Genomic DNA, 23,623 nt, shown 5'->3' on the forward strand with positions numbered 1-23,623 from the left:
GCCTCTACCTTCCAAGGCCTTTAATGTTTGCTCCTTACGGGCCACGTATGTTATAACTAAGCCACTAGAGGGGCCCCTTGATCTGTCCGGTATAGAACGACGGTGGCTGTACACTAATAGTGTCTGGACATTCCACATGGATGCAGTAAAATACATCCAATTCACACGCTTACTTTTCCCAGTTTATTCAATTGAAAGAACATTGATATCTTGTTTTTCATGCGGTGTTAGATTAGTAATAAGTCTGACGCATCAACCTTTCTTTTTTTACGATTTCCTAAGCTTTTCTTTCAAGATGGCACGGATAAAAAATTACGTCCAGCATTCAGTACAATTTAACTTCCTTTTTTGAAAAATCGAAAGAATGTTTAATGAAATTGCTTCGACTGCGCCGTCTACGAGTTTTTCTACGTTTCACAAGCCACTTTAACTGGGAAGGCGAGAGTCATGGTTAAGCACAATTTCTATTTCTTTTTTTTCAGCAGAAAGGACATTAATAGCAAGAGCTTCTGACACAAAAATCAATTTCAATTGTCCAGTTGGCAGCATTGCCTGCGGAGAAGGCTGGCGCAAACGACGTTGTTCGTTGGACTCGATCATTCGCGTGGCGCTGCTACCGGTGGTTGAGCGATGACAAAATCGCTGTCCTCATCGACCTGCGAATTTAAAGAGAACCAATGAAATCACACGAGTGTGCAATCGAACAAACAAATGGCGAAAAAGTGGAAAGGAGGAAAGATAAAGGGAACAAAACGTCACTTGCAGCTGCTCACCTAGATAGACTATCTCACAGCCACGCAAAACTATAGGTAGCTTTAGACACGTAATTGAGCCGACATGTGTAATACATTACAGGATGTTCGCTTAGCTAATGCTTTCTGTAGTACCCCATTCCTCGGGAGATGAGTTGTTATCCGGGTAACATGAACATAAAAGTGCAGATTTTTTTATAAACTGTTTTATGTTCGAGGGAACATTGATAAGGCTTGAACAGTCAAGAATCGCGAAGTGTGCTTTGGACAGAAAAAAAAACTGATAGTCATCTATTATGCAAAAAAGGTGGGGCGTTCAGACAGCACACAAGAGAAGAGAAGTGAATAACATGAACGCCGAGCACCTTTTTTACATAATGAATCCTTACCAACTAGCTCAGCTTTCTGTCGTTCTAAGATAGTCATCTGACATTAAGGGGCAGGAAGATGGGAGGGGTCATTAGAGAAAAGCCAATATTCTCGTTGACATTGAGAGGAGAAAATGCAAGCGTGAGATCACGTAACAGCGTAGAAGTTAACGGCATATGTAACTCGAGGAAAAAGAAAAGAGAGCACATCTGAAAGCGACCTAGAATTAGAGAGATTGGTCAGATAAGAAAAGGTTGTAAGCACACAAAGGAGACGGTTGATGCAGAATAGAGATAATCTAAAATCACTGGAAAAGGCCGCCTTCGCCATAGCGATGGTGGAGGTGATTGTTGTGATGAGGCTGATGCTGGTAATGTGCTAATTCTGTGTAGGTTGGCAGCTGTGATATTCGATCCGACCCAAGGTCACATATTCTATGTTTCTTTTTCTTTTATCCTTTCTAGTGAGCTATACTCGTGCCAAACGTGTGGCAAACCTTGATGGACGGAAAAACTGAGGGACTATTGTCAGCAGAAAAGTGAAAGTTTGGTTATACAAATGTGCGAAAAGAAAGCACAATACAGGGCATATTACAACCTACACAAAGTAGTCTAGTGTAAAAGGCATTAGTTATTCATTTGATGATTTGTTGCCACTATGCACTGATCGGAACGGCCAGAACAGAATACAGCTGAAAGATGAACGAGATTGGTTGCATTTGCCACTACCCCGTTCCAGAGGGGATGCTCCCAATCATTCATCCATACGCTCATCCATCCGACCCACCCACTCGTTTATCCATTCGTTCACTCACCCGCCTATCCACCCATCAATTCATGCGTCTATTCGAAAAGCCTTCATGCAAGTCTACATCCATCCATCCATCCATCTTTTGATGGCTTCAAGGCAAACTAAAAACTTCAGCTCATTCGAGTATGTCGTACGATCGAAGTTAGTTTTTAACTACAAAACAAGATGTCAACGGACAAGGAATGTAGAAAATAGACTTTTCTGATTGTGTATGTACTATTTTTTCTTTTTTCTACATTATAGAGTCCCTCGCCAGGTTTGGGTACCGCAAATAGAGAAGCATGGCGTGTAGATTACGCGTTGGCGATTCTGTCCGTAGATTATCAAACCGTTTCGTAGAGCGAAAACAGGTTAAAAGCACTATTGGAGATGGAGATTGGAGATGGAGCCCCGCTTACTTCTATAGAGTCAAGCTCACGTTCAGAAACGCATCAACGTAAGACACACTGCCTGTAACGTCAGCGATTGTGGTACGCGGCTTCAGTACTTCGCCCCATGCGGAATGCGCGAAACTACAAATGCAAGTGTGCCGCGCAGAAAGAAATGTAAGGGAATAAAAAAAGAAGAGCCGTAGTTTAGCCCGAAAGTCAAACATTGATGGCGATAGCAAAATAATATACAAGTACGCGAAGAAAGTTTCGTGGTTTTATCGGCTGTCTTGCAATTGCCATAAATACTCGCTTATTGATGGAACTAGACATCATGGTGTCACGCTGTCCGTCGCGGTATCCTAGTGGTCATGGCATCGCGCTTGAAAGGTCAATGTCGTGGGTTCGACCCCGGCCGCGGCGGTCGCATTGCGATGGGAGGAGAACGCGAAAGCTCTCGTGCACCGTGCATTGGGTGCGCGTTAAAGAACTCCTGGTGGTCAAAATTAATCCCGAGCCCATCACTACGGCGTGCCTCACAATCATATCGTAGTTCTGGCACGGAAAACCTCAGAATTATATTTATTTATTTATTTATTTATTTATTTATTTATTTCACGCGCGCACAGGCCAACATGAACACGATGACCGCAAACACTCACTGTCACAACGCATGGCGTCTCGGAAGTGCCGGCATGGAGGAGCGAACGCTTCGGGTCGCCTCTCGTTTCAACGCGTACGTATACGCGTGTACGACGCTTCTGATTACGCGACCTCCAGCAACGGGCGCGAGAGAGCACAGCGCACGTGAAGAGACCGGCCATCTCGACTCGGCCGTTCCTCGCAACCGCCGCAGACTAGCTCCAAAACGAGAGACGCGTGGGCGGCATCGCCATCCTTCTCGGCTCCCCTTCGCACGCTTTGCCTCGTACCCGCTGCAAACGGCGCGCGGGGCACGATCTTATCGCACCTGGACTTTATGCCGAACCTCACGGCGACACCGACGGTGACGACGACGACGAAAATTTAGTCTGGAGTACGCGCGTAATTTCTGTCGCAACAAAAGAGGAGGCGGGGCTTGTGACGTAAATGTGTCACGGTTTCTCCCGGCTCCGGTGTGAGAGAAGGCGGGGAAAGAATGGCGCTTGCCGGCGATAGTCAATGCAGAGGGAGAGAGTGCTGTTAAGCTCACCTCTCGGCATCATGGCGACGCAGCATTTCAATTTCTCGTATGCCCTTTAATAACAAACCTGTGCGAAAAACATTTTGCGGACGATTACGATACTCCCTAATGCGAAATTTGAGTGCAGCTGTATATGTGTTTTCATTTCGCGATATATTGGTTGGCGTCGACAATCTGTCTTGTGCGGCACGTTGCAAACGGAGCGAGGTGGGTCGCGACTGCCTCGCTAATCAGGAGATCGCGAGAGGCAGCGCGTGGGTGACGCGTGGACGCGATTGGGAACAGCCGCCGCAGACGGACCTCCGCTCATGCAGCGCTTTGTTTACATACAGACGACACGCGCTATTCTGGCGCCATCTCGTAGCCATCGCCGCCCGGAATCCCGTCTTTCGTAGCACTACGCTGTCCTTGTCACGCCTTCGCCATACCCTCCTCCTTCACTTTCCTCCTCGCGCTCTCTTCGCTGTAAGCGTGTTTCATCAGCGCTTCCGGTCCGCTCTTTCATCCTTTTGCTGTGCTCGTTCGCTCGGTCACGAGGACGCCAACGGACGGCGACGACGATCGCCTCAGGAACGGGCGCCTAAGAGCTGCGCTCTGACATTCTTGTAGTAAAGAGGTCCCTAGATGGCGCTTTACAAGTCCCAATGTATGGCGAAAATGTCCGGTGAAGCGCGGTGTGCGTCCCTCTATACTTTTTGTAGTTTGCGAGTAGCGCCCATGTTTGCTTGCTACGTCCCTCCTCTGTTGCCTCTTCATTCTGATGATGACAATGCATCAAACTGCTGTGGTTTCGGTTCTCTTACAGTTTCTCAAGTGCGGACGCAAAAAAATGAACTCACATGACATGGTCTTCAGGAACTCTTTGAAAATGGCCGTCAGGATGCTGGGCAGAATGGCGAACGCGCCTCGGATGATGTCGCACAGGGTGTCTCGAGTTACGTCCTCGAAGCTTGCGGTCAGGGCGTACTCTATCAGGCACTGCAGGCGAGGGTTTGAAAAGGACAAAACAAAATTATGCCTAGTATATGGAACGCATATTGGAACCCACGAGCAGCGAAGCTTTAGACACGCGCTCATATAATTAAATGGCATGCAACTAAATGTGATGCTTACAATCATGTTTATCGTCGACGCCGCGACGTCACGAGGGCTAAAGCGATGTATGACGGTTGTCGACGGGAAGACTGGTGATGCGCTGCACTAAACGAGCTAATACGCCGCATATGCAAATACATTGAAGGATTCTCTGCACCTTGTGTCACAGAGACGCGTGCCCATTCAGTGGTATTGGACAGGAATGGAAACATCCGCATACACCCAATGGTACAAGTGCGGGGTAGCATAAGAATAAGGAATCTAAGGAAATCAAAGAAAACGTTCACTGTCATTCACTGTTCTATTAAGAGGCCCCCGTGGTGTAGAGGTTCCTATCAGTCCACTTTATTACGTATTACGTGGATTAGGACCGGACTTATTGTTTTGTTACACAAATGTGCGCGCACTCGCACAACTTTGGCGGTCAAAATTTCGTCTTATGTACGCCGGTTTAATGGCGACGCAGCACTGAAATTTTGAAGCTTGGAGCTTTAAAAAGAAAGGTCCGTGCAATGTATTTACACAACATCGAAGCACTTGGGTGGATGATTCCCTTTCATCAAAGTGTTTTTCTTTATCCTCTCCAGAGTCGTGACGTTAATTCAAGCAATGTTTATGAAAGCAGATAGCAGTGCTTATGAAAAAAACAACATCGCGTGAGAAGTAGCGAGCAGGTGATAAACAAGAGGCATCGTAGATTCGCTGGTGAGTCATAGTAATACTTTTGTTATTTATTGTGACGTACTGAAGCCCCAAAGGGCTGTTGCCGGAACTGAGAGTAAAAAACATGAAAAAAAATTGTGAACCACAATTTGCTAGAGAACTTCTGCAAACGATGAAGATTTCAAATCACGTGACGAAACGTTCTGGTGTTCCACAGGGCGGGGAAGAAATAACTGCTTTTAAATTTCTCAGTGTGAGGATACATGACTATAATTTCAACGCATGGTATTGTCCGTTAGGTGTGGGCCCGGTGGGAGTGATGCAGTTGCTGCGGAGATGATATTGGGAAGATACTAAGTTTAAGCACTCGACAAGGCCACGAGTAGGGAAAGGGGCAAGCTGAACATTGGGTTATAGAAGTTGCATAAACAATGCCTCAGAAAGGCTGGCCGACGTATCTACATGTGGACCTGTTTTTTGTCGAAGTTAGCCTTGTCATCCCCGGTGGTTTAGTTTGACCTGGTTAGTAGGGTGACGTGACGCTCAGTAGTTGTCGGCTACGGCTGGCTGCCGCCCACAACGACCGAACGGGACCTCACCTTACTTCTAGGCATTATGTAATAAATCAATTTTGTCCGCTTTAAGTGCCTTAATAGGCGCTGTTGACAAAATTGTGATATCGTCTTTCATTGCAGAGTTGCAAACGCCTTATACAAAGATATATGCACCTGTCAAAACGTTGGCCAGACTTCCTCTGTTCATGTAACTTCTATATTCCAGCGTGCTACTCCATCTGTCGGCCCCCTTACTCATAATAAAGGTGTAAACATGATATTCAATTTTCTTTTTACTTCGAGAGCTTCAAGAACTTCTAGTCAGCATTTCATTACTCATAATTGCAGCAACGCTGATCAAATCCGGTGCAGTGCATATCGTAAAAACTGAGTTCTGTGTTTCCACGTATCTACATAAAAACTCCCGAGCTAGCGCTTTCTCTTGAGAACTATCTAACGTCGTCTCTGAAACACACTCAGCATACCTCTTGGGTGCTTCCAGTCCTAGCATGGAAGAGCAGTAACTAATTTCATTCGGCTTACTTTGAGCAGTACCAGTGACGCTGAACTAATCATATTTCATGTGACCATAATCATGTGACCAACTTTACAAGTATATTGAGAACAGCCAAAATAAATCGGACAGGTACTCGTTCACTTCATTCGTACCTGTATGCAACAACCACAGTGTTATTTAGCAGAGATAGGAAGGCATTCTTACCACTATAAAATCTACGAAAGATGAGACCACCGACTCCTGCGGAAAAAAAAAAACGAGGAAGGGAGACATTGAGACATAAGCACAATTTGTTCAACGTGTTCATGTTCGCAATTTCAGTGTGGTCGGAATGTTCTCACATGGCGTGATTTATTGTTTTTACGCATGGCTCGACAAAAGGAACTAATACACAAGTCTCGGAAGAGGAGGGTATGGTCAGGATGGTCATTAGAGACCACGTGACTGGTTCCCACCCTTCACTTTACGTTTGTTGGCTACAGTCCTTAAATGGACACTGAAAAAAAAATAACTTGAGTTGGATTAGTAAATTATCGTTATAGAATACAAAAAGACAGTATCTTCCTGTAAGGAGGGTTAACGTGCTAAGAAATCCGAAAAAAACCACCAGACGGGTCGTGACAGCACCTGCAAGATTGAGCACTAGCGAGGCCGTGAGGTCGTGAACTTTTAACGTAGTCTGTTTGGGTGTTGTCAATTTTTTTATCGGTAAATATGGACTACATTTCATACTAAAGGAGTCAAAGACTGAACATATCAAGTTTGGACAGCGTCTTTAACTGTACCATACTGGCCTGAATGCGAGAAGTTGCGGCAAATCAGTTCTGCGGAAGCCCTCAATATTTAGCAAGCTTCATGACAGGGAAAGAAAATTTCTATACACGCGACTTCAAGCACGAAGCTACAACGGAAACCGACAAGGGTCTCTCAGGAAGAAGGCTTCGGAGTTTTAAGCAAATGAATCCGTCCTGGCCCGAGCTCGAACCCTCTACCAACGCCTATCGGAGTGATAGCTCTACTACGTGAGCTAGAAAGGGCGTTAGCAGATTAATTGCAAAGCGAGGCCTGAATCGACCGACAACTCGAGGCGAAGAGACACTGGATATGACAAATCAGTTCTGTTGGCAGCGGCAAGTCGCTACAACTGCTTTAAGTCTGAGGATGAAGATTTTTTTCCCCTTTCGCGCGAGCAAGTACTTCGAAATCCATGACGCCAAGGATTCTTGGCCTGTGATGGAAGGCTTGATTTTGTTTGGCAGTAATGAATCTCTTACAGCGAAATTGGCAAAGAAGGTTTTGAAAGAATACCTTATCTCAGGCTAAGCCTGTTGAGCATTTCTCTTCCGTTTTGTGAAAGTATTAATAGCGCCTAAGTGCCATCACACTCGTATAAAACATTAGCATTAGTATTCGTTAACCTTACATACAATATCAGCATACAACATTAGTATTATCATTTGTAAACATCAGGTGGAACATAAAAATTTTTTAGCATTAAGTGTAGCCTGAGCGCTACCATAGCACAGTAGCATTTGTTAGCGTATTGCGTAGAATGTTAGCTTTGGCATTTGTTAGCGCTACATAGAACATCACCACTACCATAAAACATTGGCATTGATATTTGTTAGCATCAGCTAGACTCCAAGCACATTCACACAGAACATTAGAATTTGTTAGCATTAGAAAATGAGCACAGGCATAGTACATTATAATTTGTTAGCATTCGCATAGAACATTAGAATTTGTTAGCATTAGACAGAACGTAGGCGTTAGTGTAGATTATTAGCCCTTTTCGCTTTCGATACATGAGCATTAGCATACCAAATTGGCATTAGAATTTGTTAATATGGCATAAACTACAAGCATTAGCATAGATCCTTAGCATTTGCGAGTATCAGATGGAACGTTCTTAGCATCAGCATATAACACGAGCATTAGCACAGATCATTACGATTCGATAGCATTAACCTAGAAGGCAAGCATTAGCAATCTCGGGCTTTCTGCCACCACACCATTGTTTTCAACTTCACGAAAGCCACTGCATCACAATCTTGTCGGACGCAAAAAAAAGAAACTTGTCGGCGGGGTTCACCTGAATCTAAGACCTTCAGCCCATGCTTACCTTGATCAGGCGTCCCTTCTCACACTGCTCTAAGGTGTTGTCGAAGCACTGCAAAAAAAAATAACACCAGTAAATTTTGAAGTTAAGCTTTCTATACGAACCCTTCTGGACTTTGCTGAAAGTGTTTGGTGCTGCCACTGTCTCGCTGAATAGCTCCAGGACGAGATAGCACGCACATGCTTCATGTATAGCCTTGTATATGGCCACCTGCACTAACCCCACAAGCATGCTGGAGACCACTCTGTTGTCAACGGGATTGCGCACTGGAACATCAAGCGTAACCCAGTCGTTTGCTCACTGCAACAAATATCTACTCTTTCGAGTGCATAACTCCGTTGTCAAGTGAAGGTTTTCTTTGGTTTTCTTCAAGGAATTTGGCGCGTCTGTGTGGTCGGCTTCTTGTCGAATAACCTGGGGGAGGAGGGGGGGAGGCGGATTTTGGAGATGGTGCAATATAGTAAACTGGGCTGATCCCAGAGATGCGTGGTGAAAGGTGTACCGATCCCTGAGGCAGTGTAATCCGTGGTCGCGTGCACCATGCGAGACAGTAGTAGCAAAATCGTTTTTGAAGACCAATAACATCATAGCCAGGATAGGAACTTGAAATTCACATGAGAGGTTTGTTACAATTTACTAATGCTATAGCAAAACAATAAGAGGCAACGTACTCATCACTCTAACGAGAACGTGCGACACACTCGCCGTGGTTGCTCAGTGGCTATGGTGTTGGGCTGCTGAGCACGAGGTCGCGGGATCGAATCCCGGCCACGGCGGCCGCATTTCGATGGGGGCGAAATGCGAAAACACCCGTGGTACTTAGATTTAGGTGCACGTTAAAGGAGCCCAGGTGGTCGAAATATCCAGAGTCCTCCACTACGGCGGGCCCCATAATCAGAAAGTGGTTTTGGCACGTAAAACCTCATAAAAAAAAGGGAACGTGCGACAAGCATCGTTTGAGAAAGCCCACCTGTGGTGGCCGCATTTCGAGGGATCTAAATGCAAAGACCCTCGCACACTTAGGTTTAGGTGAGCGTTAAGGAACCCCAATTAGTCAAAATTAATCCAGAGCTCCGTTACGGCGTGCCTCATAATCAGATCGTGGTACTGGCACGTAAATCCCAGAATTTATTTTTCGATCAAACAAACAAGGTCGCTTGCGAAAGTATCGCCAGTAAAAAGCGGGCAACTAGTTTGCCCGCTTGTATTCAAGTGGGCTCAAGCTGGGTTGCCTTACCTTGCCAATGCTGTTGGGGAAACCGGCTTTGATAGTCCCGTTACAGATCTCTCTGTCGTGACGCGGAGTGGGAAACTTCTTAGCCATCGACGAAAGGTCAAATTTCTCTGCAAGAAGGAAGCCATAAATTTGGTAGGGCCATGAACAATTTTGGTGCACGAATTTGGGTGCAAGCCTATGCCAAGGATGCGATACAGTGCAGACAATTAAGCGTAGGAAGAAACAAATAATTAAGCCAGTTAAAGCATGGCGGAAAAATATTTGTCATGTGTAATAGAAGTGTGGAAAAAAAACAATTCAGTGGTGATTCAGCGGTAAATGCGACAAGAATGCGGTAGCATTACGTCGAACCTCTTTGTGGTCCTGGATGCTTCATTTGAACCGCGTTCACCACATTGCAAGGTGTTGTTTAGGAGCTCACACGGCACACATTCTGCCTCTTCGAGGAGCGAAGCACAACTGACTGTGGTCCCCGGAGCAGCCCACTGTCAGTTGCACTATATCATTATCAACAGCCTATATATGGACACTGCAGGACGAAGGCCTCTACCAGCGATATATATATATATCATAAGATGTCAACAAACAAAGACACCAAGGACAGCATGGTGGAAATTACTTGTACGTATTAATTGAAATTAAGAAATGATAACTAAATGGAAATGAAAGTGGATGGAAAAATAACCTTCCTCGGGTGGGATATGAACCCACGTCTTCTCATTACGCGTCCGGTTTCTTACCAGTTGAGCTACCGCGTCACCGTTTTCTCGTCCGAATACTGGGGTGTTTATGTTCTATCTACTAGAACTAACCCTGGGAGCGTTAGCCAGCGCCACCACTCACAAGCCTTGGTGGCGTACACACGTACACGTGACGCCTGCGGCAGAAAGAGCATGTTCCCCATCCACCGCCAAGGCGTGCGAGTGATGCAGCCAGCCTCGGCAAACCAACTCACCTTGATGAGATTCCCTTCGCTTTTTCCCTCGAAAAGTCGGCCCAACACGTGACCGCTGGCACTCAGCTTATTGGCCGAGATTGTATGATTCCCGGTAGTTTCTAATCGGTGCTCACTTGTTCGGCTGCTCCGCCTTCAGCTCTGCCTGCGGAGCGCGAACGGACTGGGAGCACTAAAACCAACCACGCGCTCTGACGTGGCGATCACGTGTGGGACCGACTCGTTTGGGTTCGATCGTGTGGAGCGATGTGGCCCTTCCTAGGTATTTCCGTCCTCCATGAATTATCCAATGCAGAACGCGCCGTACGGCCAATAGAATGCACCGCGAGGCAAAAAAAAAAGGGAAGAGAGAGAGGGGGGGAAAAAGGGAGCCAGGGCTCGTGGCGTAAATGTGATGCCGTTCCTCGGTTCTGGTACGGAAATCAGGGAAGGCAAGCCGGCAGTCGAGGTAAAGTCGGGGTCGGGAAAGTGGGCCCACCTTGGCAGTGAAGCTCGCTTCCTGACAGCGGGACATCTCAATTACTTTAATCTCCTTCAATAATGCTGCAATTTGACATATTATCGCGATAAAACGCTTCTTACATGGCACCTTACAACTTCCAGTGCATAACAAAAATCTCCAGTGGTGCTTGGTGAGGGGCCTAGTGAGGGACCCTTTGGGGTGCACCGTGACCATCGCGTGCAAGCTGTCACACAGTGCGTGTTACACTTGGGAATATCCGTGGTGCTTGCTCACGAACCGCCGCGCCAGTGGTCGCCAGTCTGGAAGCTGCGCTCCCAATAAATTATTTTTTGTTACAAATTTTCAACCGTAAAGCATTCGAAGTTGTGAAAACCGGTTATGCTCATAGCTGAAGAGCCTTCAACGTGGGCTAAGCTTACGCTGTGGATTAAATGGCACCAGCTTGTTGAGCAACGAGTAGCAAATCTTCTCTGTGAGGAAAAACGCCTGGGCAGGACTCCATCGGTTCAGCAAGCCGGTGATGGTGCACTGCGATTGATGAGATGCGTCAGAGAATCTTGGAAGCGCGTTAAAGAATAGTAAGACCGGACACATTCTCACTTAGCTCAGATTACGTTTTTGACTTGTCATTTACGTCACGGAGCTGTAAATAATTTGCTGTATTACTTGTTTCAGTTATCAAACGCACGAAGTGACAGACAATGAAGCCAGAAAAATCATATGGGAAGGCAATCGTTATGTTTAATTTAAGCGTAAAAGCAATTGGGTAAGGGAAATGAAAGTGAACGTAAAGATAACTTGCCGCATTTGGAAGTCGATCCCACATCATTCGCATTACCCGGGCAGCGCTTTACCGTGGATGGGTGGATTCTGTGAGCGTCAGCTTTCAAGCGGGGCGGTTTGCGCCACCAAGCTCTTATTATTATCTTGCCTAAGATCCTAACTACACTTAGAAGAAAAACACGTACAAAACCCAGCATGAAACTTCCTGAACCCCTATTGGGAACTTTGTTTTTTATGCCTCCGTCTGTGTTTCGCCTCCGCACTTTTCTGCCACCAAGCTGCCAATCTCCTCTTACTAATCTCTATTGCGTACATGCTTACTTTCCCCCTGCTATCGCTGAACTCAAGGGCTTCAAGGAGGCCAAATGATCTTAAACCACAAAAGGTTGCGGTCTGCGTTGTCATACGCTCAGGGAATGTCTAAGAAAGCCACATATAATGGCCTCCTTTCTTGTTTGGATATTTCAATACACTCAGTAAGAACAAATAAGGTGTGACCCAGACACCTACCGATTCTGAAGCCATTCTTAAGTTCTCCCAATATGCCATTATTCTCTGACAATGCTTGCAGTTTCAATTTAATTGCCTGCATTCCTAACCTGCATATTATCGATGTAATGGTCACCAGTCTATGTGAGACCGGTGACCATCGCCCCTTTTAATCGTTAGTGGGAGTTAGTGGGTGAGCTTACGAGCTTAAGTAATGTGGAAGGATGTGATTTCGCTCCCCTCCTGCTGCGACTTCTCTTTTCACCCACTTTTAGTTCACTTGACCTGATTATTTCTCCGTTTCAATTAAATATAACAATTACCTTCCCCTGCGCTTACTCAGGCTTCGTAGTCTCTCACTTGGTACGATTTTGGCTAGCGAAAAATCGAGCCCCTCAGATCCCCCTATAGGTGGTGTCAGAATCGACGCCACAGTGATGGTTGCCTCTAAAAACGGAAAGAGGTATCCAAGGCTATGCTTTTGCGGGCTGCATGCGCCGGAAGTGATTGCGGAACCGGATACAAGTCAACACCGCCATGTTTGGACACCACCTATTCTTCTAGCTCATTGTTCCTACGAACCGGTTTCGGCTTCGGTACCCAGCCGGTGGATTCGTCATGATACACTGCCTCGCTCTGTCGAACCGTTCTTGCAGACGCTGCGGGCCACCGCATGCGAGCGGAGCCAAAACGAAAGCGCCCAGCACTCTTTCTTTTTATATTATTTCTTTTTATAGCAACGTCCTCATACCTAACCTAGTTCCTACATAACGTCAGCTAATCTTGCTCTGTCATGACGCCAAGACTGTATCGACTACGATAGGTCCGGCTTTCAGGAATAACTTTCGTATAAACTTTAAAAATATGCATTTGCCAACCTTAGCACTTGCCAAGTGTCGTCATTTTTCCTGAGAGAAGTCTGTGGTCGAGTTTCTGCTATTTTGTAAATATATGCCTTAGTATTTATTTAAGGAATAAATGGCGCCCGAAATACACAGGTCGTTCTGTCACTGATAGCCTCCCATGCCACCAGCCATCTAATATTCATGCATTCCTTATCTAAAAAACCCATAGGCCCCGTATGAGCATATGTGGGTCCCATATAAAAGCCAGTGTTTGTTCCCATATATCATATGGTGGCCTCCCACGGATGTGTTATGGAAGGTAGAAATGGACAGAGAAACGAGATTAAACGTTTATTTTAACTTTCGTTTATGTGAAATCGAACTGTTTTTCAAGCTATTCAGTAAATTTGCACTTTCGTTTTCAAATTATTCCACGTTCATCCAACACTACATGCGCGACAAGTAAGACCGCATGGTTAGTGCGCTTTGGCTTGGCTATGGCTCGTTAGCCAATGCACAGGGAAGTTCATTGCACCGATATAGAGAAAACGTACGAGTCGCAACTGGTGATGCGCTCTAGGAGGCCTGCGATCTTCTAATCGTTGACTTGCCATAGCGTAATTGATTATAATCGCGCTTTCGTCAGCAATCGCGCCATTCTGACCAAACGCACGAGGCCAAGAAAACAGTTCGCTTTCCGAACCATTATGAGATCGCACAACTGGTTCTGCTGCTTCACATCCGGCAGTGTTTCGCTTTGCCGCCTACCCCTCGAGTATTCATGAAGGTGGCGCTACCACATCCGCGAATGTGAACAGCCAATTCGGCACAACAGCTGGCCAGGCATTCCCGGGTGAGGGGGGGGGGGGGGGCGAATTCTGTAAGAGTCCACCTAGTGGACATCACCATTTCTTCTGCTGCTGAAGTGATGATTGGCTGGAGTGCCTGCCTCCTTCTGAAGCGTACCCCAGCCCAGCCTATCAGCACTTCAGCAGCAGACGAATTGGACATGTCATCTAGGCGGACTCTTGCAGAATACCCCCCCCCCCCCCAGAACAACGCGAGTTCCGGAGAGGTTGAAGCGGGTCAGAACAGCGTCCCACGCGTAAGCCACGGGACAGCCGGAACACGGCGCTAAAAACGTCACGTGTCCCATCTAAGTCGGAACGTCTTGCGACCTCATTAACTAGCGGTACCACGGCTATGTTGGTTACAGTAAATAAATTAGACGTGTTCGAAAGCCTGCTTAGGGAATTTTGCAACAGTTTGCAAGGCTACGTCCGCCTGCAGCAAGCAACACTCTCACCTCGTTTTGCCGGAAGATGGAACGACGGAACTTACCGCAATCAATTTCACTAGTCCTCGCAGAAGGGTCTTGTCAGGTCAAGCGCACATGAAAATAGAAAATGTGACACTCGCTGTCATTCGTGATCGACGACTCGTCGGAGCTGCTCTATCTGAGCCAGAAAGGCTTTACCAAGAAAGGCAAAAGGCCCTACGGCTCTACCGAGTAATTCCTTGCTTTTTGTTTAGCACAAATAAACATATGCACGCAAATACGCAAATCGAGATACAGAAAGAGAGGGAACCTAATGAGTCGCTATCTGGATGAGCTTATTTATATCAGTATAGTGAAGTAGTAATTAAAAATTCACCAATGCTTCCCCTACCGGAAAATGAGGGTAAGCTAAGCTTGTCCTGCGTTCACCTGACCTTTATCACGGTCAAGTAACCCACGGGTAATGGTGCCGGATTGCTTCGGCCTCCCGCTCCCGCAGCTCGGGATCTTTTGCTCGTTTCCGTCGGATCGCCTGGGCTAGGGCGACGCTAACGGCTGGATCGGCGCGTTGACGGCGAGCCCTTTCACGGGCGAGTCCTCGCCGCAGCTCGTCGAAGGCTGCCAGTTCCTCCGGGGAACGGACAATGCGTGTCCCTCCCATATGTTTTCCGAGAAAGAACTGAACGGAAACGAAGCCGACGGGCAGCGCGCGCGAGACCCTTTCCTGACTTTTCCCTCGCCGACAGAAGCGAAACGGCTCTGATTGGTTGAGCGCGTGACGTGAGCGCGGGCATAGCGCGGGCCTATGCAGCTGCAATCCTTGCTAATGACTCACGTTCAGGCACCGGCGCAGTTGTCAACTCATCAAACCGCCCTTTCCCGCAGCTACTCTGCTCTGGGAGCAACTGGGTTATTTTTTTTTTCCTTTGCGGAACTATCTCGGCACCGAAACTTGTGAGCCAATACAAGCTTCACTGGAAAAAGAACCAGCGAACATGCATACACCCGAGGAGGTCTCGTAGATGGAAAGTGAACTGGGACTTCCTATGCATGCTAACAGGGATCATAAATCCAAAAGTGACAACAGATAAAACTTGTAATCGCAAAACTATAACTATTATCAATAGGTTAATGAGCGAAGTACAGTGTATGACTGTGAATAAATAAAACGTTAGTAATGAACTTCAAATTTCAAAGGCACGCTATTTCAGTAGTAGAGAAGAAAATTCCAACGAAAAATGCAGGAAAAGAAAATAATAACGGCATAACCTACTCGGTTGATCAATAGAAGCAATTGTCAACCTTACTGCAGGCAACGCTTGCTACTTCATAGATAGGGTGATTGTAATGACATGACAAGGGCAAGAAAATGATTAAAAACAAAATGAAGGAGAAACAAAATAATAAAATTCAAATACCGAATGGCCTGATAATCTCCTGGCTAACATAAACAAAAACAATGCCATCATGGCTAGTCCCAATTTCTGTTCCAAGATCCTAGAAAATTACTAATCGGTACGTTATTTTACACGTATATCGAGCAAAGTCTTTGTCCCCAACCACGCATTGGTATAGCGCCGGCAATGACACATTCCATTTTCAATATCCACATGTCGTACAAACCTTTGTAGTTGCTCCATACTTTACTCAGGAACTCAAATCTTTTGTGTAAACCAGGCCCTCATACTTTGAGCGCTTCTTTCACCTATTTCTTATCTGGTTAGCAAGTACATATAGAAATGAACTGATTCATTCTGTGCAAAGAAAAGCAGGATGAGTAAATACCTCCCCTTGCTTGCACAAATACAGATCTGATCCCAGACACTGAAACGGGAAGAAAAAAGGCAGCACCGTTTATTAGCAGAACAATTTTTACTGTTCCATATAACATAAATTATTCAGGTCTGGATAAGAAATGATGGGAATTGACGGCACAGGTAGCAAGCACATTTCAATGCGAAGTCCGACTGTAGGGGCCGACAATACAATGTCGTGTATTCTGAGAACCTATGTAAATATGAAAGTTAGGAGAACTTTAAGGACGGAGTCAACAGCGCGTAAGCTGAGGACAAGCGAAAGAACGACAACAAAAGCGTTCTTTCACTTGTCGTCGTCCTACGCGCCATTTACCCCTTCCAAATTTGTTACACCAACTAACCCAACGTCGATCCTTCTTACAAGAGGTATTTTGTCCTCTGTTTATCTGGGCCAACCTAAAAGAGAAGGCAGTCTTTCAAAGCGCGAGAGGATTCCCCATCGTAAGTCATGTCATGGTTACAAAGTTTTCTGCGAGCGCATCGTAAACGCGCCTCATCTAACAACACATCAGACATAATCAGAAATCGCTGAATCGGCGTTGTGTGACCATCAAGACGTCTGATCGCGACACAGCACGAACACTATCTACAGACCTGTAGTGGCAAGGATATCTGGTGGGATGAGAGTAGTGCCTTGAAATATGGCCAAGACCACTCTTGTTACGTCGAAAAATAAATAATGTTGCCATTTTGCATGAGTATGTTTAAACAAGTTCTGCTGTTTATCTTGCTCGGTCATCTCCTAAATTAGAAACCATACGAGTTATCGAAGACTGCGAACTTTTTGGATCTGAGCACATGACGATGAACTGCCGTCGTTCAATCATAGCAATATTGTACTGTAAGGCAATAGGCCTCAAGACAACAGGATTCCTGGGCTGCTGAAGTTCATTGCGACGCTGATGTGTTCAATAATATAAGTAGAAAGAGTAATGTAAGGCTAATTTGCTAGTATTTGCTTATTACTAACTTAAAGGATACAGTTCATTTCTGGGAACAAGGGCACGGGAGCGATTACGAAGAGAGAATGACCAATCAGAATCAAACTGGGCCCCACGTATGCCTAGAGCGATCCCAGGCAGTTAATTATCATGTGATCGTTATCCAACAATATCTCGCTTGAATATTCTCGTAAAAAAAAATTTGTAGACAGCTTCTGTGCTTGACAAAGCAAACTTATATCGTCGACACAACTGGTATAAACAAAACAAATTATTGCTAAATGCCGCATGCTTCGTCAGTAAGAGCACCGGCAATACATCACTCTTCCAGCTAAACCGCCTGCTTGTCGGCGGTGAAATTTCCAAGGTCGTATATTTCGCAGGATCTAGTTTGCTTTCGCGTTACCGAGCATTACCGGAATACTTCGCTCAAAATAAATTTTAACGCAACTCAGAATACGACAATTTAACTGCAACGAAACACTCGCGCCCTCTGTGGTGGCTTTCAGCGCGAATTCTTGTGCCTGGCGGTCCCTCGGAGCAAAGGCTGCAAATGTGCAGCTGTGGAGCGCTATGCGCACGCTTCGTCGTTTTCTTGAAGCCAGCGAGCTGGCGACTAAATCAGCGTCACCTGAGACTAATGGACAAGCAATTATGTTTCGTTTCTTCGGCTGTTCGACCGTTCAGAGCTGACGGGAGAGAAGAGTTAAGGGACCTTATGCGGCAATGGGTCATCGGCCTCATGCGTCGCTAAACGGCCACGTCGCCGTTTGTGCGTTTGCCGAGCGTGGATCACCAGCGCCCACCTGGACTACGACGGGGGCCGGCGCCGACTGTGACGCGCAAATATAGGAGCTCACTTCGAGACGACAACCGCCGCCCTCCGTGGAAGCAGTGACTGCTGCGAAGGCCAGTCTCATTATCCTGACAAGCTGACCGTCACGGGAAGCCCACTAATTGATTCAAGAAGCCAACGTCGAGGACTTCCGTGGAAACTGCGTTGGCTTGAGGTTCCCAAATCCGCCTCTTTCATTTTCCTGTGCTGCCCCCTGCCGCACGCCTCTCAAAACGTTTTGGAAGGGTCCCGGGGCTTTCGCCGGTTGATTTGTGTACCTGCGCCCACGTTGAGTGCGCGTCGGTTGTGCGTTTCGTGGATCACAAATCATTATTAATGGCTTCTTCGGAACGGCATGTCGTTCCTGAAGCCATGTAGCACTCAATGATTACTGGGTGAGCAGGCCTGAGAGCGCTGTTCTGCAAACAGTGCGGCCGATAAAGGCACGCCGAGTTCCGTTTGGCGGCACGGCTGCCTTAGAATTTGTTACTGATTTCTGCACTTGGACATCACTTCTTGCATTCTTTTTACACATTATTTAGACGTTTCGCATATTTAAAAATTTTCTAGCGCAGCCTTCTGCGTCGGATTTATTAAAGCGGTGCACTTGTTTAGATCGACATCTACAGCCGAAAGTCGTTGTTCTCGTCAAATATTGTGGAACTGGTCCAACGCTGATATGAAATAGTGTCAAAATGTTGCAAAACATGCATATCTGCGCATATGTGCCACATTGTTACACCCTGAGACGAGTAAATATGAGCTGCTGAACCACTTACACAACGGCAACTGTGATCCAGATACATATCTTACGGGCTGTTAACTTATTCTCGCTTTTCTTTAACTTCATCATACTTACAGCTTTAGCGTGACATAGAGCATTATTAGAGAAAACTGTGCTCGCGTAAGTGCTCATTTGTAGGCCATGTTGTTCTCTCACGAAAACGCGCGGGTGCTATCGCTCACACGGCGTTGGTATAAATGAGCGAGGCGGTTTTTTATGCTGCCGTATACCGAATACACCATCTCTGGTTTACCGCTTGACGCCGAGGCAAGCAGTGCAACTCTGAAATTGAGAAATGTGTCGGCAAAGCAACACGTACAGGTCCACCCATATACGTAGCGAATGCGGCCGACAGCCTACAGGTACGGTTACGTACAGATGTTGGCACAGCATTGTGTCGCCGCTTACCGCTTATTGTGTACGCGCTGTGCGAAGTGAAGTGTAGCTTATTTCAAATCGCTAAGGCCAGAACTGAACAATAAAAGCAGTTTTGTTCGACCTAACTGCTTACATTCCAGTTCAGGTCCGCCGGTAGCGAGTGCACAAACTCGACGGCGCCAGGTTAACTATCGCTGAACAGGATCGACATTGGCTCAAACTTCGTGGGCACGGGTTGAGAGGGTTAAAGCTTGTGCATTTCAACTTGGTAGGCGTGCTTGACTTATTTTGAGCACGACTAACTATATATGCAAGCGAAGACGCTGTCGCTATCGTGTTGTCGGTTCCATGGCCGATCGCGCGGGGTTAGGTCTAGCTATGGTCGGCACGTTGATTTTGCCGGTATCTTCGACAAGAAAGCCTGTCGCAGTACAACTCGCGCTCGTCGGTTGCGTCGTTGTCGACCTGGTATGATAAAGTGGTTTCAGTGACGCCCAATAGTCGGTCAATCATTGGAGTGAGCGTCCTGTCGGTCTCGTATCGACCCAGTGTTGCCGCGCCTTACGAGTACGTGCAGTCAGGAAGGCGCCACCACCACCAGCAAGTGAGGACCAATGCTGCAAAAAGACTTCGTCAGCAACGTGATGTACTTAAGTGTCGCCCAAGTGTAACGCACGGATTTTCCGTTAAATTAGCGAGCCATTCATGAAAGGCGGCAACTACCTGGCTCACGGTGCAGTCCGGACCACTCGGACGATGCCCTGGCCGCTTTCTGTTTTAAAGCAGAGTTGCGGTCTCACGCTACGCACGTATTCGGCACCGCACCGACGTCGAGCTACCAGTAGAGTTTCAACGCGGTACGCGGCACGAGTGCTTGCAGCAGCGCGCGCCCGAGCGCTTTCTTTTTTTTTATTTTTTTTTCGGGGGAATTCCCGGCGCGCAGCTACACGCGCGACCCTTCCAAAACGTTTTGCGACTAATCCGCTAAGGCAGGGCGCATGCGCCGCCGCGCCATGAAAGAGGCGGATTGCCACGTGGTGGCCTTGTATGCAACGTGCAACGTTGGATCGTGCAATGTTGGAGGCGGAGTCTGGCGGAACTGTGCGACGTCATAGGCGGGATTTTATGAACGGTTCGACGATTGTGATTGGCCGAGAAGAAGGACATTGAGTTCCCTCGATGAGCGAAAGGAGGAATTGAGATGCTTAAAAACAGGAGCGGGATTGTTGTGAAGACGTGCTCGGACATGCAAAGACTTTACCGTGTAGTGTGTTCTAAGAATCATGGAGCCCTTCTTATGAAGCACCATCATGTAAATTTGTATATAAATAATTTTTCTCATCGCTCGGACGTCACTCTCGACCTCTCTTTTTCCCGTCACCTGGCACTGAACCAGCCATGGAACCTTCGTGGCCGCTCGGACCCCCGACTTCACAACAGCCTGTAGTTTAGCTGGAAGAGTGATGGGGGTATCTGCATGGACGCTCCTTTTGACGGAACATTCGACATGTAAGCAGTTAAATTACTCTTCAGTAAGACATGTGTAAGGGGCCGGAATCGTATAGCGATCATTACCTTTCCAATCCCGAGAACGTCTGGCATATTGACATTGATGCAGGAACCTCCCTTTGGTGGCTTAGTTGGACGAGTATGGCCATTTGTTGGTTTTGTTGGATGAAGCGTTGGAGGGCGGGTTGTCCAGACTGGTGAGCTCGATGTCGGGCTAGACGTTGGGATGTATGTGGTGCTTGATGTCGGGCTAGATGTCGGGCTAGATGTTGAGCTATATGTCGGGCTGGGTGTCGAGCTAGACGTCGTGCTGTATGTCGGGCTGTATGTCGAGCTTGATGTAGGGCTAGATGTCGGGCTGGATGTCGGGCTAGACGTTGGGCTGTTGCTTGATGTCGGGCTAGATGTCGGGCTAGACGTTGAGCTATATGTCGGGCTGGGTGTCGAGCTAGACGTCGTGCTGTATGTCAGGCTGTATGTCGAGCTTGATGTAGGGCTAGATGTCGGGCTGGATGTCGGGCTAGACGTTGGGCTGTATGTGGTGCTTGATGTCGGGCTAGATGTCGGGCTAGACGTTGAGCTATATGTCGGGCTGAGTGTCGAGCTAGACGTCGTGCTGTATGTCGGGCTGTATGTCGAGCTTGATGTAGGGCTAGATGTCGGGCTGGATGTCGGGCTAGACGTTGGGCTGTATGTGGTGCTTGATGTCGGGCTAGACGTTGTGCTGTATGTCGGGCTGGATGTCGAGCTTGACGTAGGGCTTGATGTCGGGCTAGACATTGGGCTGTATGTGGTGCTTGATGTCGGGCTAGATGTCGGACTAGACGTTGTGCTGTATGTCGGGCTGGGTGTCGAGATTGATGTAGGGCTTGATGTCGGGCTAGACGTTGAGCTAGATGTCGGGCTAAACGTTGGGCTGTATGTGGTGCTTAATGTCGGGCTAGACGTTGTGCTGTATGTCGGGCTTGACGTTGTGCTGTATTTCGGGCTGGATGTCGGGCTAGACGTTGGGCTGTATGTGGTGCTTGATGTCGGGCTAGACGTTGAGCTAGATGTCGGACTGGGTGTCGGGCTAGACGTTGTGCTGTATGTCGGGCTGGACGTTGGGCTTGATGTTGGGCTGGATGTCGAGCTTGATGTCGGGCTGGATGTTGAACTTGCAGGACTTGTGGTAGTTCCACTTGTGTCGCAGCCACAGCTTGGTCTTGCAGTCGTACTGACAGTAGAGGTAGAAGTAGGGCTGGAAGTAGGGCTAGAGGTAGGGCTGAAAGTAGGGCTAGAAGTAGAGATGGAGGAAGAGCTAGAAGTGAGGCTAGACGTAGGGCTGGAGGTAGAGCTTGACGTAGGGCTAGAAGTTGGAATGGAGCTAAAGCTAGAGGTAGGGCTCCAAGTAGAACTAGAAGTGGGGCTAGACGTAGAGCTATAAATAGTGCTGGAAGTAGGACTAGAGGTAGGGCTGAAAGAAGGGCTAGAAGTAGAGATGGAGCTAGAGCTAGAGGTAGGGCTCCAGGTAGGCCTAGAAGTGGGGCTAGGCGTAGAGCTATAAGTAGGGCTGGAAGTAGGACAAGGAGTAGGGCTGGACGTAGAACTAGAGGTGGGGCTAGACGTAGGGCTGGAAGTAGGGCTAGGAGTAGGGCTGGAGGTAGAGCTAGAAGTAGGGCTGGAGGTAGAGCTTGAGGTGGGGCTAGACGTAGAGCTAGAAGTAGGGCTACTGGTGGATGACCATGCCATGCTTCCGGTGGAGGTGCTGGTAGGCACTGTAAATAAAAAAAAGTTCTTAGGTTTTCTGGAGTAAACCACAAGTACCTGCGAACAACAACACTCTGAAAATGGCTCGATAAATTTATTCAAAAAGAATGCTCCATAAATAAATGTTGGACCTAATCTATTCTACATATCTTGCGCGTTCGTAGAGCTAGACCCACACAACGGGATGGATTGCTGATTCAATCCGTGGATGAGCATGACGTGGCCCGGTGCAGCCGGATCACGCCACGCACAGGGACGTCATAAAGCAGCTGCAAGCGTTGCGATTCGTTGCAGCTAGACCCCGTCACACTCACCTGCGGATTGAATTGACGGTCCATACCGTCATGTGAATCCAGCTTAACATGCGAAGTACTAGCGGAGTCGGTTAAGAACCTCTGAAAGGTCTCAGAGTTCACAAGGTGACGACTTATGTGAACGCTTGACTCACTTATTTACTGACAACGTGGCGTAAAGAGAGTTAAGGGCTTCCAATAAAACCATTGCTCCCGCAGCTATTCATATTGCCTTGCAGAGGAACACATTAATTAATTTCCATTGGAACATTAATTACCATCAGCTGAATGTCAGTGCCTTGTTCATTCGTTCTGTTTTTTTTTTCGTGCTGTTAAGCTTTTCGCTTTACCTTTCAAATACGCAATAGATAGCAAGGCAGCCTAGCCGGCGATAATGACTTTATTGCTGTCTGCCGATCCCATCACCTTCGTTCTCTTCGCGAAGCCATCCTCCCAGTAGCGTAGCCACCCTTCCGATATGGTAACTCTGGCCTGAGCCACATATATGAGAGGAAACAACAACAGCTCCGGCCTGGTGCAAGCTTGCCGTGGAGAGAGTATCCCAGGAACGCAAGGTTTGAGTCTGACTACGTGAATAACATCGCTTCTTGTGCTGAGATTCGAGAAGCTATCTCTGGTCGTACAAACCGCGAAGATCACCCGAGGCAGTTCACGCAAGCACTGACATATTGACCAAAGCATCGTGGAAGCAATTTTTAATGTGATTAGCATTCTTTGGCTACTTTCGGCGTTTTGAGTTTATCTGTATATCTAGCCTAGTACACCGACATAGCGGCCCAAGCTGCCCACCATGTTGAGCTACGAGGTAAGTTCAC

The 23,623-nt window shown here is 47.2% G+C and overlaps 1 protein-coding gene across 1 annotated transcript; it reads right to left on the bottom strand.

Annotated features, from left to right (window-relative positions):
- Positions 1-648: 648 nt before the first annotated feature.
- Positions 649-22,476, bottom strand: LOC129383349 (uncharacterized). Its single transcript, XM_055067793.2, has 6 exons — positions 20,812-22,476; positions 11,505-11,613; positions 9,668-9,774; positions 8,434-8,481; positions 4,322-4,460; positions 649-656 (listed from the first exon to the last, which is right to left on the bottom strand). The coding sequence occupies exons 1-6, from the start codon at positions 22,474-22,476 to the stop codon at positions 649-651; spliced, it is 2,076 nt and encodes a 691-aa protein (XP_054923768.2).
- Between the last annotated feature and the right edge of the window lie 1,147 nt (positions 22,477-23,623).

This window comes from Dermacentor andersoni, chromosome 8 (assembly GCF_023375885.2).
Source record: "Dermacentor andersoni chromosome 8, qqDerAnde1_hic_scaffold, whole genome shotgun sequence".
Taxonomy (NCBI): domain Eukaryota; kingdom Metazoa; phylum Arthropoda; class Arachnida; order Ixodida; family Ixodidae; genus Dermacentor; species Dermacentor andersoni.